The sequence below is a fragment of the Theropithecus gelada genome, chromosome 13, assembly GCF_003255815.1.
Source record: "Theropithecus gelada isolate Dixy chromosome 13, Tgel_1.0, whole genome shotgun sequence".
Lineage (NCBI taxonomy): Eukaryota > Metazoa > Chordata > Mammalia > Primates > Cercopithecidae > Theropithecus > Theropithecus gelada.
In genome coordinates, this window is record NC_037681.1 from 3605775 (window position 1) to 3620734 (window position 14960).

General features: G+C 43.0%; 1 gene segment (V, D, J or C); it reads right to left on the bottom strand.

Moving 5' to 3' along the window:
- Window positions 1-12812: 12812 nt before the first annotated feature.
- LOC112605311 lies at window positions 12813-13674 on the bottom strand. The segment is given in 2 exon segments: window positions 12813-13222; window positions 13601-13674. Coding segments are annotated over 2 exon segments (459 nt in total).
- Window positions 13675-14960: the final 1286 nt, after the last annotated feature.

Genomic DNA, 14960 nt, shown 5'->3' on the forward strand with positions numbered 1-14960 from the left:
GTCCTGCCTCAGCCACCCGAGTAGCTAGGATTACAGGCACGCACCACCATGCCCGGCTAATTTTTGTATTTTTAGTAGAGACAGGGTTTCACCGTGTTCGCCAGGCTGGTCTCGGACTCCGCCCGCCTCGGCCTCCCAAAGCGCTGGGACTATAGGCGTGAGTCACCGCGCCTGGCCCAACCTAATGTATGTTTCAAATGAGGGCAAGACAGGGAGAGTGAGAATAAGATTTTATTTACTCTTTCTTCATCATAGCTGCTTGCTCACAGGGCTTGTGGCCACCTGAATTCTCCTACTGCTGATGTCATTCCCAGATTGTGGCAACCGATAGGGCCTTAACATGCGAGACTGAGGCCCAACTGAGAATTCATGGACCGGAGTCCTCAGCAGCAAACCCTGCTCCTGAGCTCTCCAACAGCCTCCTCTTCTGCAGAGTGAGAGACCAAACTGAGCTGTTCCCCAGAGAAGCAGTGCATATGCGCAGCTAGGCAACCCCAGAAGGGAGGTTTCTGTTTGAGGATGTAGCACTGTGGAAGGAATTTGTAGATGTTGCATGCAGTAATAAAAGCCAATATCCTCAGCCTCCACCCTGAGTGATTTTCAGTGTGAAATCAGTGCAGGACCCACTGCCACTGAACCTGTCGGGTACCCCGGAAGCCCAATTGGAACCCAAATAGATCAGGAGCTGTGGAGACTGGCCTGGCTTCTACAGGTACCAATGCAAATAGGTGTATCCATTACTATGCAGGAGGCTCTGACTAGGCCTGCAGGAGATGGAGGCTGGCTCTCCAGGGGTGACGGGCAGGGAGAGTGGAATCTGGGTCATCACAATGTCCCCACTGGATCCTGAATCAATGAGAGAAAAGTACAAAGTTGTGTCCAAACATTATGAGCAACTTTTGTAATTGTTCTTATAATATTGATTTATTTTTTAAAAATAATTTTGATTTACATCATAAAAAATAAACTTTTAACAATGAGCCCATTATCTACTAGGTACAAGAGACTCCTTTATTTTTCAAAATGTTATTCAGAGTACTGGTCATTGTTCCTTTCAGATGGTTTCTACTTATTCACAGGTTTCTAATTATTCACAAATTATAAATTCCCTTCCCTGAAACATAAGCCATACACCTCTAACACTTGGTTAGTATAAACATGGGACACTGTGGAGTCCCAGAGCTCATCCTTCCACCCCATGCTCCACACTCATCTCCTTTTGTGCTTACCAGGCACCCAGAGCATCCGTAGCCCCAGGAGCTGAGCAGAGAGCCTCATTTTGAGAAATTGAATACAGGAGTCCTGACCAGTGAAGACAAGGTTGTAGCTGAGCTTTTATCTCAGACTGACAAGAGAAGGTCCTTCCTAGGGGACAATATGCAAGTCCTCTGGTGGGTGCAGGAGTGTGGAAATAGCCAGTGGGGGAGACGTATGTTTATCCTGTGAACAATGTGACATCAATTGTCCTTTGAAGGAAAACAAAGAAAGATGAAGTCATATTTGCCTATACTGATGTGAATAAGGATCTCGCGGTGGAAGCTGGGACCTTGGGCCGGGAAACACTGTGTAGTGCATGCCATGCTGAGAAAGCAGAAGGACCCTGATGATGTAGAAATGTGTGTCTAGGATGCATCTCTGGAAGGTGAGTGCCATTCTGCATGGCTCCCTCCCAGTCAATCAATCTAGAGAAAGAAACAGCCCCATCCCCACAAGCACTGACATGCAGAGAACCTACAAATAAAAAGTGGTCTTGATCCACTTCAACAGCGGTCTGGTATCTGCTGTTTCCAGGATAACTGTTCAAGAATGTTCGATGCAAGTGCTGGGATCTTCTCTCCGCTGGCACCTGGTAAGTGAGCCTCATTAGAGCACTGTGTCCAACGGCCTCACAGGGAGAAGGATATGAGTCTCTACATTTAGAGCCGAGAGCCCAGCTAGAGTAAGAGGAAACGGGGCAGGAATTTTATGCCTCGGGCAGTGAATATAGAATTCCTGATGAGCTGTTGTTGAACCTGGAATATATCCCATCCTAATCATCTCACCTATACCAGATTAGCCAGAGGGCTCTCTCAAAAGAGAAGCATTTCATAGGCTCATGATGAGAATGAAGAAGAAATAACTTTGCATTATGTTTTTCTGTGTGGTGTTTAAGAAAACTCTTTTTACAGTCTTCCTCATTGTGTGGAATGAGGTCCTGTCAGGTCTTTGTCAACTCTGAGGGAGACCTGAGTCTCCCCCAGCCTGTATGTGGTATGGCCACAGTCACGAGTCCACAGTTCAAACAGAGATGCTGTGAGAAGTACAAGAGCTGGATCCACAGTTTTATGTGTTGAATCACCTGTATCTGTAACTGGCTTGTTCTTCACATTCATGTAAAGACAACCAAAGATCATGGATGTGAGTCTGCAACACAGCTAATAATTAACATAGTGAAACAACCTGACTATTCTTTATCTATCAATACTGTGCTTAATATTGCATTGAACAACTCCTGATAAATGGTGCCTAACTGATTTCACAGGCACACTCACTGTCCTGCAGGGGAAAACAATCTAAGAAGAATGAAATAGTAGATTTCTATGCTATGCAATCTTCGGAAATGTAACCCATAGTCATATCTGTTTAAAAAAAAATACATACAAATGAACAAATTTTTAAGTATGATTCCACAAGAAAGTTTGGTTTCTACCAAAATATGATATTTATGAGGAATCTACCAAAATAAGAAATTTTTCACAAGGTTGGAAAAAATAATTAAGTAAAAATGATATTGACTTTAAATGTTAAACTCCAGGGTGATAACCTGGGTTGACGATCACAGATTGTGATGAGGAGGTAGGATTAGAATGAAAGTCTCATATTTTACTATTTAATATGTTTGTGATTTTCATTCATTAAATTTTGTAACTTCTCTGTGTAAGATCTTGTTTGCAAGAGAGTTTGAGGAGCTTGTGGGCTGATCAAGGAAAAAGAGATGGCCACAAGAGTGTAATAGTCCACATGACTTTTATGGGGTGAAGCTTTGACGGGTTTTCAGGGAGATGTTCCTTGCAGCAAGAGTCTGAGCAGGGGCTAAGGTGCCAAGGTTGCTTCTCAGAAGCTGGGAATGGAGATTTACTGGAGAAGGGGCTATGTGTCCAGGGGGATGTCACACAGCAGCACAGTGGGAAAATTCTGGGTCATAGAGCTCCCAGGGCAGTGGTAGTTTGGGGTTTGCATTACCTGGGGCTTATCTATTACCAGCAGGTATGGGTAAAATATCTTGGAATAGGCAAAGCAAGCATTTTTTAAATGGCTAAAAGTCTTCATTAGGCTCTTTATGAAATGATTGTATTGTAAAATTTGAGTTTGTCATATGTCATTGAGAAATAAGCCTGCACTGTAGAAATAACACCGGGTCAGTTCACATGGGCCATTACTGGTTCATTAATACAACACTGTGGCCCATTCTGTAGACTTCTTCTACAGACTGAGTTAGTCCAGATAGCTCAATCCCACATTGCTGTGGATGAGATGGAGTCACACAGAGCCCTGTTCTCCACCTGGACCTCACTGGACAATTTTTCTGATTAAAAATGAATGTTTTCCTTGGGTGAGAATTGAGACCAAACCGACAGCATAGGGAACGTCCCTCTGTGTAACTCCAGGTAATCTTGACTCAATTTCTGCCTTGCAGGCACCTCGGATTGGTGCTGGCCACATTATCTCACTAACTACAAACTGTCCCTCACTAGAACATCAATTCGTGGATGAATATTCTGTACACAGGGAGCTCAGAGTAGGTTCTTTGAATGTGTTATTTCTGAGAAAAAAAATCTTTCTGTACTCTGGGCGAAACATGTTTGTTTACAAGCCTGACTCTTTGGTTCTTCAAGATCCTTTTCTAGATCTTCTTCATCCAAATCTGTTTCTAAATTTTTTAATTATTGTTTTTCTTTTTCATGGAAAATACAAAAAAATATAATGTACAGACTTAGCTATGAGATTAGTGGAAACCTTTGTTGGCATGAAGGCTTTTTCTCTGTGCATGTTAATCTTTCTGCAGAGCACACCTCACCCACAATCAAAATACACAAGGTGAACTAATGATTCTATTGCGTCTCTGAACATTCTGTGTTTTATGTGTTCTTTATTTTCTCTAAGATCCCATCACTTCTCACTCTTAAAGAAAGGAGCCTTGTTTCTAAAATAAGGTCTGCATAGAGCCACAGATTCTTCCATTGCTAAGCTGTGATTCTGACCACTAGTAAGAATTTTTATTTCAAATAAATTGCCTGTATTGCATCTTGAAAACATATGCCAGCTAAAAGAGGTTGCTCTTGTTTAGAATTATACTCAGGAATATAATTTAGCAGCAAACATTTGCTTTAATTTTTTCACTTAATCAACTAAATTCTCTTTCTTTTGCCTTAGATAATTTTTGGTGCAATCAGAGGTCTTGAGTGAATAGATTAAATAAATTCTTATATTTTGTTTCAAATTTCTTCTTGGACTGTTAGATTCCATCCTATGTGAAAACCATACAGTCTCTGGTTTTAGAGCTGGCTGTTTTCCAAAGCAAGAATGGAAAAAATGAATAAGATCTACCTAAATAAGTAATTGCCAAGTCATCATAGACTCCAGATATTTGTAAACTTTATAATTTCATCCAATGGCTGTTCCAGAGAGCTCAGAAACATTTATTTTATTCCATTCTTTGTTGTTCTTGTTGTTGTTGTCTTCTATTACTGATTGATATGTTTTGGCTCTGTATCCCCACCCAAATCTCTCCTTGAATTGTAATCCCCATAATCCCCACCTGTCAAGGGTGGGACCAGGTGGAGGTAATTAGATCATGGAGGTGGTTTCCCCCATGTTGTTTTTGTGATAGTGAGTGAGTCTCACGAGATGTGTTGGTTTTCTAAGGGGCCTCCCCCTTCTCTTGGACTCATTCTCACTCCTGCTATCCTGTGAATAGGTCCTTTCTGCCATGATTGTAAGTTTCTTGAGGCTTCCCCATTCATGCAGAACTGTGAAACTATTAAACCTCTTTATAAATTAGTCGGCCGAGTGCAGTGGCTCACGCCTGTAATCCCAGCACTTTGGGAGGCCAAGGTGGGTGGATCACGAGGTCAGGAGATTGAGACCATCCTGGATAACACAGTGAAACCCTGTCTCTACTAAAAATACAAAAAAAAAAAACAAATTAGCTGGGTGTGCTGGTTGGTGCCTGTAGTCCCAGCTACTCAGGAGGCTGAGGCAGGGAAATGGCATGAACCCGGAGGCAGAGCTTGCAGTAAGCAGAGATCACGCCACTGCTCTCTAGTCCAGGTGACACAGTGAGATTCTGTCTCACAAAAAAAAATAAATAAATAAAAATAAATAAAAAAATTACCCAGTCTCAGGTATTTCTTCATGATAGCATTAGAATGAACTAATACATTAAATTGGTACCCAGGTAGCGGGCCATTGCTATAAGACACCTGTGAATGTGGAAGTGGCTTTGAAACTGGGTAATGGGTAGAGGTTGGGACAGTTTGGAGAACTCAGAAGACAGGAAGATGTGGCAAAGTTTGGAACTTCCTAGAGACTTGTTGAATGGCTTAGACCAAAATGCTGATAGTGATATGGACAATAAAGTTCAGGCTGAGGTGGTCTCAGATGGAGATGAGAAACTTATTGGGAACTGGAATAGAGATGATTCTTGGTGTACTTTAGCAAAGAGACTGGTAGCATTTTGCCCCTGCCCTGGAGACCTGTGGAACTTTGAACTTGAGAGGCATGATTTAAGGTATCCGGTGGAAGAAATTTCTAAGCAGCAAATCATTCAAGAGATTACTTGAATGCTCTTAAAAGCATTCAGTTTTATACAAAGATATGGTTTGGGATTGGAAATTACATTTAAAAGGGAAGCAGAGCATAAGAGTTCAAAAAATTTGCAGCCTGATGATGTGACAGAAAAGAAAAACCCATTTTCTGAGAAAGTCAAGGTGGCTGCAGAAATTTGCATAAGTTATGAGGAGCCAAATGTTAATCACCAAGACAATGGGGAGAACCTCTCCAGGACATGTCAGAGGTCGTCAGGGCAGCTCATTTGACCTCAGGCCTTGAGGCTTAGGACGATAAAATGGGCAATGCAAGATGTGCCCCTACCCTCAACTCTGAAAGAATGACATTTAGTATTTGTAAAAGCCTTGAGGAAGTTTGGCTTTGTAGACAAAACTCCAAAAGGGCCTGAGATTATAATTCAGGTAATCACAGCAAGCTGCAGAGGTAGCAGGGAGCTTGTATTGAGAATTTCACACCACTTTTCTGACTTTGTCTCTTCTCTGAGTTTAAAGGCCATTCAGTCCTCTATGAAATAAACGTGGCCATGTGGAAGCAACATATTTAAGATTATGCAGACCTGGGTTCCAAGCTCAGCCCTGACAATTGCTGACCATGTGTCTTTGGGCAAACCACCTCTGTTGGACAGTTTCAATTACGGGCTCTGGTGAACAGTTTACTCATCTGAAATGTATCACCGAGGATATCAAGGGCTGTCCTGAGGGTTTCTCTAGTTGATTCACCAGGAAATGTACCTGTTCTTATATATGTATAAAAAGACTACTTAGGGCCCTTTTTATGCATCCTTGAATGTCTTAGAAAGAAGATTCTCTATAAGATACTGCTAGTCAGATGTTATTTTCAACTAAGAATTATCGTATTTATTCTATAACCAACAGATGCCCCTGTATACACTGTGGGGTTTCCTGCATAATATTTCCATAGTAAAAATCTTCTTCTAACTAATTATGTGTAAGATTAGAGAATTGAAGATAGAGACTACAAATCATCACAGTACCTTTTGGCTAGATGTATCCTAAGCCCCATTTGTATTAGTATTCTGGGGCTGCTATAACAAACTAACAAAATTTTGGTGGGTTAAAGCAACATGAATATATTCTCTTGTAGTTCTGGAAGCCAGAAGTCCAGCATTAGTTTCAGGAATGAGAAGCAGGCTGTCATCAGACCAAGCTTCTACGAGACTCCAGTGGGGGAATTTATTTTATTTTATTTCATTTTATTTTATTTTATTTTATTTTATTTTTGCGTCTTCCAGCTTTTGTTTGCTTCACCTTTCATTGGCTTGAGTCCACATCACTTCAAGCTCTGTCACTGTCTTCCAATTGCCTTCTCTCCTGCAGGCTTTATTAAAATATCTGTCTGTCTCTATCTTATAAGGACAATCGTGATGTGCTTATAAGAGAGAGAGACATTTAACAAAGACAGGCCTGTTTAGGGCCCACCTGGTCAATACAGGATAATCTGCCAATTTCATAATCCTTAATTTACATGTTCAAAGTCCCTTTTCCTATATAAGGTATATGTATAGGCTCCGTGAAATAGAATCTGATCATTTGAGCATCACACTCAGCACTAAACCATGATAGAATGTACTCTCGGTGTTGGTACTCTATACACAACACATGCTCTTCTCTCTCTCTCCTCCTTGCTCTCTCTTTCTCTTCCTTGTGATTATAAATCTCCTAACTGTCCTAAGCGTATCCAGTGCCACCTATGTCCAGGTCAGAGCGGCACACAGAGGAGGGTCTTGCTGTGATTTTGCTTAGAGACCTGCTCTTTCCCTTATTATCATTCAGAAAGAAGACACAGCCAAAGACAGCCCTCAGCCATCTGGGGAGAAGCTGTCTATCCCGGCCCGCGGGATCATCACTGCAGGCCCTGGAAGAGGGGGTGGGAATTTGGGGAACAAGAGATACGAGAAATGGAGACAAGACAGTGCTCTGATCAAGTCTCTCCTTTAATGGCGGTAATGCAGTGCCTTATATACACTTGGAGGGGAAGGGGTTGGGCCAAGGCGAAAATGATCTCATCACGGAGGGTGTGGCCAGATAGGTATTGGTTTCTCTGGTCGAACGTCATGTGGCGCCTGCGCTGTCAGGTAGCAATTTTCGCAGGCGCGGGAAAAATGGGTGAAGAAGAAGCAGGAAGAGCGCCATCTTTTATGAGGTATTAATACAGGGGAAAAGGCAAAGATAGGGAGGAGGTGTAAGGTGGAAATGAATAAAGCTCAGGCGTTTTTAATCGTCAATTATTATTCGCTATGGCCGGGGCGTGCAGCTCCAGACAGCTGTCTTTACAGGGAACAGTCACAGGCTATCATTCTCTGGACCTCTGCTTGTCTTCAGATGCCTGTGGTCCTCAGCCCACAATGAGGGTCTGTGTGGCCCCTGACTCGAGTAGGATCCAACAGGATCCTCATCGGAATATCTGATTCACAGAAGGCAGCGAGTGTAAGGTAGGAGATCATCAGGGCTTGTATTCTGAGCACCGATCACAGCATTGGTCATGACAATGCTGATCAGAACAGGATCTGGACAAAACAGGATGCATTACAGAAACTGGCCCAAACCGGCTAGAACCAAGATGGTGACAAAAACAACCTCCAGACCACATCATGAGCCAGTCCTCCCCTGAAGGCTCCCGTCAGACAGACTGGTCACCATGGCTCAGTGGTGAGTGGTCATAGTATGAAACTCCTCCATGGTCTTTTCACAGCCCCCCTCTGACTGCAGTGATGTGGGATTTCTCTGTCCAACTTTCACAGTTGGAGCAACTTCTGGGACTCTGTTCACAATGGGAGGTTATCAAGGTAGTTAGGCTGCTCATGAACAGAGTGACATCTGTCCAGACTCACCCCCTTGACCCAGGCAGGCATCGTGTCCAGGGGGCTGTGAGAGCGAGCAAGAGCTAGCAGCCAGGCATTTTTTCCCATTAAGCTAGGCAAGGACACTGCTATTACCCTGACTGGTCCAGTTGGTAACAGTGACCCTGTCTCCTGGAATACAGGGAGGGGCCTGGAGACGAGCACCCCACAATATCCCAACTGTCATATAAGTGAGGAACAAATATGAACATCCCCAAATATTAATTCTAAGTAAATGCTTTATTCAGTTCTATTAAATTCTGATAAGAAAGCAAAATGGGCTAAAAATTTCATCTTGAAGGAAACATTCATGTTTAATGCACAGAAACTGAAGTTGAAGCCTGAGTTCTCCCTCCTCACCAGAGAGTTGGAAAAGCAGGAGGAAGAGGAGCAAAGCTGGGTCCCCATGTCCATGAGGGCCTCCTGAGGCTGACCTTGCTCAGAGAGGGTAGGGAAGGTGGATGAGTCAGCTTGTGCTGCCACACGAAAAACATGGGACTGGATGGCATAAACCACAGGATTTCATTTTCACCTTTCTGGTGCCTGGAATATCCCAGATCGATGTCCAGCAGGGTTTGTTTTCTGGTAAAGACGTTCTTCCTGGTTTGCAGATGCCACCTCCCCCGCCCCATGTCCTCAATTACATCTTTAGACGTCCTAATTTCTACAGTCACAATGAAAATCAGAGTTTCAACATGAATCTGAGGACACAATTCAGTCCATAGCAGGTGGGACATAGCCAAGGCCGTGCTTCCAGTCTCAGGGCACGGGGCAGGTTCCCACAACTCAGCACACAGGTGGCTCCTCCCAGGTGCCCAGGTCACAGGAAAGACCCGACTCTAACTCTAGGGCTCCCTGTTGATAACGGGACACCAGCACTCCTACTTTCCCAGTGTTCCTGAGACCATGGTGTTGTCTTTTGTTTATTGTGGAGTGTGTTTGCCATCTTCAGACAGGTCTTTGGCATAGCAACTTACAGGACATTTGATTCTGTGATTGTGAAAATTAATTATTGATTAATTAATCACAAATAACAAACAATACATTGAATCAGAAACAAAGGAGAGCCAAATGAAGAGCTTAAAAGGAGTCTGAGTATCTAAAAAGGATGTATTCCTTTCAAACAAGAACAGTTAGAGTCACAGATTTTTTGATAAATGACTTTTTAGCAGCAATTATGAAATAGCAAATGACAACTTCAAATAGGCTACAACAAATATAAGTTTATAGCCAAAAAATATTTTCAAGAATTATGTAAATGCATTTTCAGATTAAAACAAACAAACAATGAATGTGGGTTTATCAGCAGATCCAATCAATGGAAAATTTCTCAATTGCGTGACTGAGTCAAAAGTACATTTGTCACTGATGGAAAGCTTCAGATTTTTTTTTTTTTTTTTTCTGTTTTTGCTTTTGGTCCTTAGAAGAAAACAGCTTTCTCTCCACTCTGTTCCACCTCATGCTGCTGAGGATGACCATGGAGGCAGTGACTGTGAGGAAGGAGGAAGACTGTGCTCTTAGGGTGGTCGTGCCTCCTGCCCACCTGAGTGACCTCGTGGAGCAGAGCCACCCACACCACAAAGGCCTCCCGCCTGCCTCTGCACTGCCAGGCAACACAGAAACCTTATCACATTTAGTACACCATATTTTGAGGCTTCTTTGTAATAAATCTGATTATGCTGTGATTCTTCTTGTATCTCTCCCCTTTCAGTTTTTGGAATCATTTACTTTTCACCATTTTGACTTGAGAATATAGACCTTTGGGATATCAACATCAGGTAGGTTGTACATTTGTTTGCTTTTCCTAAAAACATATCTAACCACCTTGAATGGATTTTTATTTTATCTTCTGTCTCACAGAAAGCAGAAACTCAAGGTGATTAGGTGCTGTCAATCACAGGAGGGCTAAAGTGACAACGGAATTGCTGTATCTCCTGCTCTTGCTACTTACATCTTATTTTCTTTTTCTGCATTCTGTAATAACATTTAGGCTCAATGATGCATTAATTAGTATTTTTGAATAACATATTAAGTGTCTTATGATTCTTACTTTGAGGGCTATGGTCTGATAAATATCTATATACATTTTTGCCATGCAACTTTTAAACCTGACAGAAATGACATATTGGAATTTTAATTGCACTTACTATGGAATCCTTTATCTTGAAATAAATCATCTCACTATAATTTAAGTCCTTAGCCTTCATCGATATATTGTTCTCTTGGCTTAACTAGTCTTTTGTGTCTCTACACCATATTATCACATGTAAGAGACATCACTCATTACTTGGATTCATATAAATTTATTTGGCAGAACAATCAAATCATGATTATACATGATAATACTTGGTCATACTGGGAAATTGCAATCTTCCCACTTTCCAAACTTTCTCTCTCCTTTACCACTCAAACAAAACTGTTCTCTCTAGTATTATGGTGAAAAAAGCACTATCGCTTTTTCAACAGAAAGCAATTCTGTTAGGTTTAAAAGTTGCATGGCAAAATGTATATAGATATTTATCAGACCATAGCCCTCATATTAAGAAAGCATAGGCCGGACATCGGGGCTCACGCCTGTAATTCCAGCACTTTGGGAGGCTGAGGCAGGTGGATCTCAAGGTCAGGAGATTGAGACCATCCTGGAAAACATAGTGAAACCCCATCTCTACTAAAAGTACAAAAATTAGCTGGGTGTGGTGGCACACACCTGCAGTCCCAGCTGCTCAGGAGACCGAGGTAGGAGAATCGCTTGAACCCGGGAGGCGCAGGTTGCAGTGAACCAAGGTCGTGCCACTGCATTCAAGCCTGGCGACAGAAAGAGACTCCGTCTCAAAAAAAAAAAAGAAAGAAAAAAGAAAAGAAAAGAAAAGAAAAAGAAAGCATGTAAATTTACAGCACTATTGTTAATGGAATCTATTAAGAGCATAATTTTTCTATGCATTTACAACTAAAATAGAGGATTCAGATTTATTTTCAAAAAAAGTGTCATAAAAAAATAACGCGTTTATTCAGTTTTTGAATCATTTTCTTATGAAAACATACTACTAAGTATTTCCTCTCTAAAACACTATGTCAGTAAAATACTTTTAAAATTCTAAAAATTTGAGGAGGAAATAAAAATCTCATATAATTCTGCATTGTTCCTGTGGTACATTACAGAGACTTTTATGTTTTCCTTCTGAGTTATTTTGTTTATTTTCAAAGCCCACTATTGGAATTGCAGGAACTCCATTTTCAGTCAGTAAAAGGTAACTGAGGAAAATCAAACTATTTTGGTATTAGGATTTATATCTGCCCTGGATTTTTTTTTTTTTTTTTGAAACGGAGTCTTACTCCGTCGCCCAGGCTGGAGTGCAGTGGCCAGATCTCAGCTCACTGCAAGCTCTGCCTCCCGGGTTCACACCATTCTCCTCCCTCAGCCTCCCCAGTAGCTGGGACTACAGGCGTCCGCCACCTCGCCCGGCTAGTTTTTTGGTATTTTTTTTAGTAGCGACGGGGTTTCACCGTGTTTGCCAGGATAGTCTCGATCTCCTGACCTCGTGATCCGCCCGTCTCGGTCTCCCAAAGTGCTGGGATTACAGGCTTGAGCCACCGCGCCCAGCCTGCCCTGGATTTTTAAAATCTACAAGTAGTAAATAAAAATCAAACATTGTAACTAACTATTCTTAGCCATACTCCCGTGAGGACAGCTGGTGCAGAATGCTTTCTCCACCATAATACTAGAGAGGCCAGGGTTGTGTGAGTGGTAAAGGAGAGAGAACATTTGGAAAGTGGGAAGATAGCAATTTCCCAGTATGACCCACTGTTATCATGCATAAAACTATCTCCAAACCAGTCGTTTGTAACATGTATTTCACTTGTGTTACCACTAACCTGCATCCGTGATCTAATTGTTCTGCCAAATAAATGGACTCGACAAATGTGGGCCAGACAGGGAGGGTGAGGATGAGCTTTCATTCATTCTCCCTTCATCAGAGCTGCTTGCTCCCAGAGCAGGTGGCCACCTGTGGCAGCTGATGGGACCTTACACGTGGGACTAAAACACAGCTGAGGCTCTCATGGGCCAGAGTCCTCAGCAGCAAACTCTGTCCTGTATTCTCCAACAGCCTCCTTTTCTGCAGTCTCAGAGACCCTGCCGAGCTGCTCCCCAGACAAGCAGTGCATGTGGGCAGCTGGGCCAACCCAGCAGGGAGGTTCCTGTTCGAGGATGTAGCACTGTGGGAGGATACTCTATACTTTGCATACAGTAATACACCCCAACATCCTCAGCTTCCACCCGGCTGATTTTCAGTGTGAAATCAGTGCCTGACCCACTGCCACTGAACCTGTCAGGGACTCCAGAGGCCCGGTTGGAAACCTCATAGATCAAGAGCTGTGGAGACTGGCCTGGCTTCTGCAGGTACCAGTCCAAACAGGTGTACCCGTCACTATCCAAGAGGCTCTGACTAGACCTGCAGGAGATGGAGGCCGGCTCTCCAGGGATGACAGACAGGGAGAGTGGAGTCTGGGTCATCACAATATCCCCACTATATCCTGAAATAATAACAGAGGTGTGCAAGATTATATAGACACATTATGAGCAGCTTTCATGATTTTCCTTAAGATATTCATTTACAGTTACATATATTTTCAAGTTTTGATTTATATCATAAGAAGTAGACTTTCTAAAATGAACCCATTATTTACTAGCCAGCAGGAAACTCTTTCGTTTCAAGATCTTAACCAGAGCAATGGTCATTGTTCCTAGAAGGTGATTCATGCTTATTTCTGAGACAAAAATACGAATTCTCTTTCCTCGAGCATAGACCATGTGCTTATAACACATGGTTGAAATAAATACAGGAAGCTGTGAAGCCTCCAGATCTCACCCTCCCACCCCATTTTCCCACCTTATTTTAATCCTCTCCTTACCAGGGACCCAGAGCATTAGCAGCCCCAGGAGCTGAGCAGGGAGCCTCATTGTGAGAAGGTGACCTGAGGAGTCCTGATCAGTCAAGGCAAGGTTAGAGCTGAGCTTTTATCTCAGACTCACAAGGGAGGGTCCTCCCCTAGGGAACAACATGCAAATCCCCTGGTGGGTGCAGTGGTGTGAAAAAGGTTGATGGGGCAGGGGGAATGTCTCTTCTGTGAACAATGTGACATAAAATGTTTGTTGGAGCAAAACAAACATAGTTCAAGTCAAGTTTGCCTGTGGTCAAGGGAAGAAGTCTCTGACTGTGAAAGTTGGGACGTTGGGCAGGGACACATTGTGCAGAGCATGCCACACTGAGAAAGCACAAGGACCCTGACAATATGGAAATGTGTTTCTAGGATGCATCTCTGGGAGGTAAATGTTATCCTGCATGGCTCCCTCCTGTCAGTCTAGAGAAGAAAACAGCCTCATTCCCACAAGCACAGACGGGCAGAGGACCTGCAAATGAAAAGTGCTCCTGAGCCAGTTCAAGTGTTGCCTGGTGTCTGCTGTTTCCAGGATAACTGGTCAACATTGTTCAATACACGTGTTAGAATCTCCCCTTCCCTGGCACCTGATGACTGAGCCCCATAAGAGCACTCTGTCCAAGGGCCTCACAGGGAGAATGATGTGGGTCTCTACATTTAGAGCCAAGAACCCAGCATAAGTAAGAGGAAAGTGGGCAAGAGTGTTATACCTCAGGCAGTGAATATAAAGTTCCTGGTGACCAACTGTTCAATCTGGGATAGTCCCATCGTGATCATCTCACATATATAAGATTAACCAGCAGGCCCTCATAGGGAAGAATTTCCTAGGTTAATGATACGGACCAAATAAGAAATAACACTGCATGATGTTTTTCCGAGTAGTGTTTAGGAAAACTCTTCTCACACAGTCTCCCTGGTCATGTGGGATCAGGTCCTATCAGGGCTTCCAAGTTCTTGCCAACTCTGAGTGAGACCTGAGTCACCCCCAGTCTGGATGTGCTGCAGCCACAGCTGTGAGTCCACAGTTCAGAAGGAAATTGTCTATATGAGAAGAGCAAGGACTGCATCTACAGTTTTTTTTTTTTTTTTTTTTTTTTTTTGAGACAGAGTCTCGCTCTGTCACCCAGGCTGGAATGCAGTGGCTGGATCTCAGCTCACTGCAAGCTCCGCCTCCCGGGTTTACGCCATTCTCCTGCCTCAGCCTCCCGAGTAGCTGGGACTACAGGCGCCTGCCACCTCGCCCGGCTAGTTTTTTGTATTTTTAGTAGAGACGGGGTTTCACGGTGTTAGCCAGGATGGTCTCGATCTCCTGACCTCGTGATCCGCCCGTCTC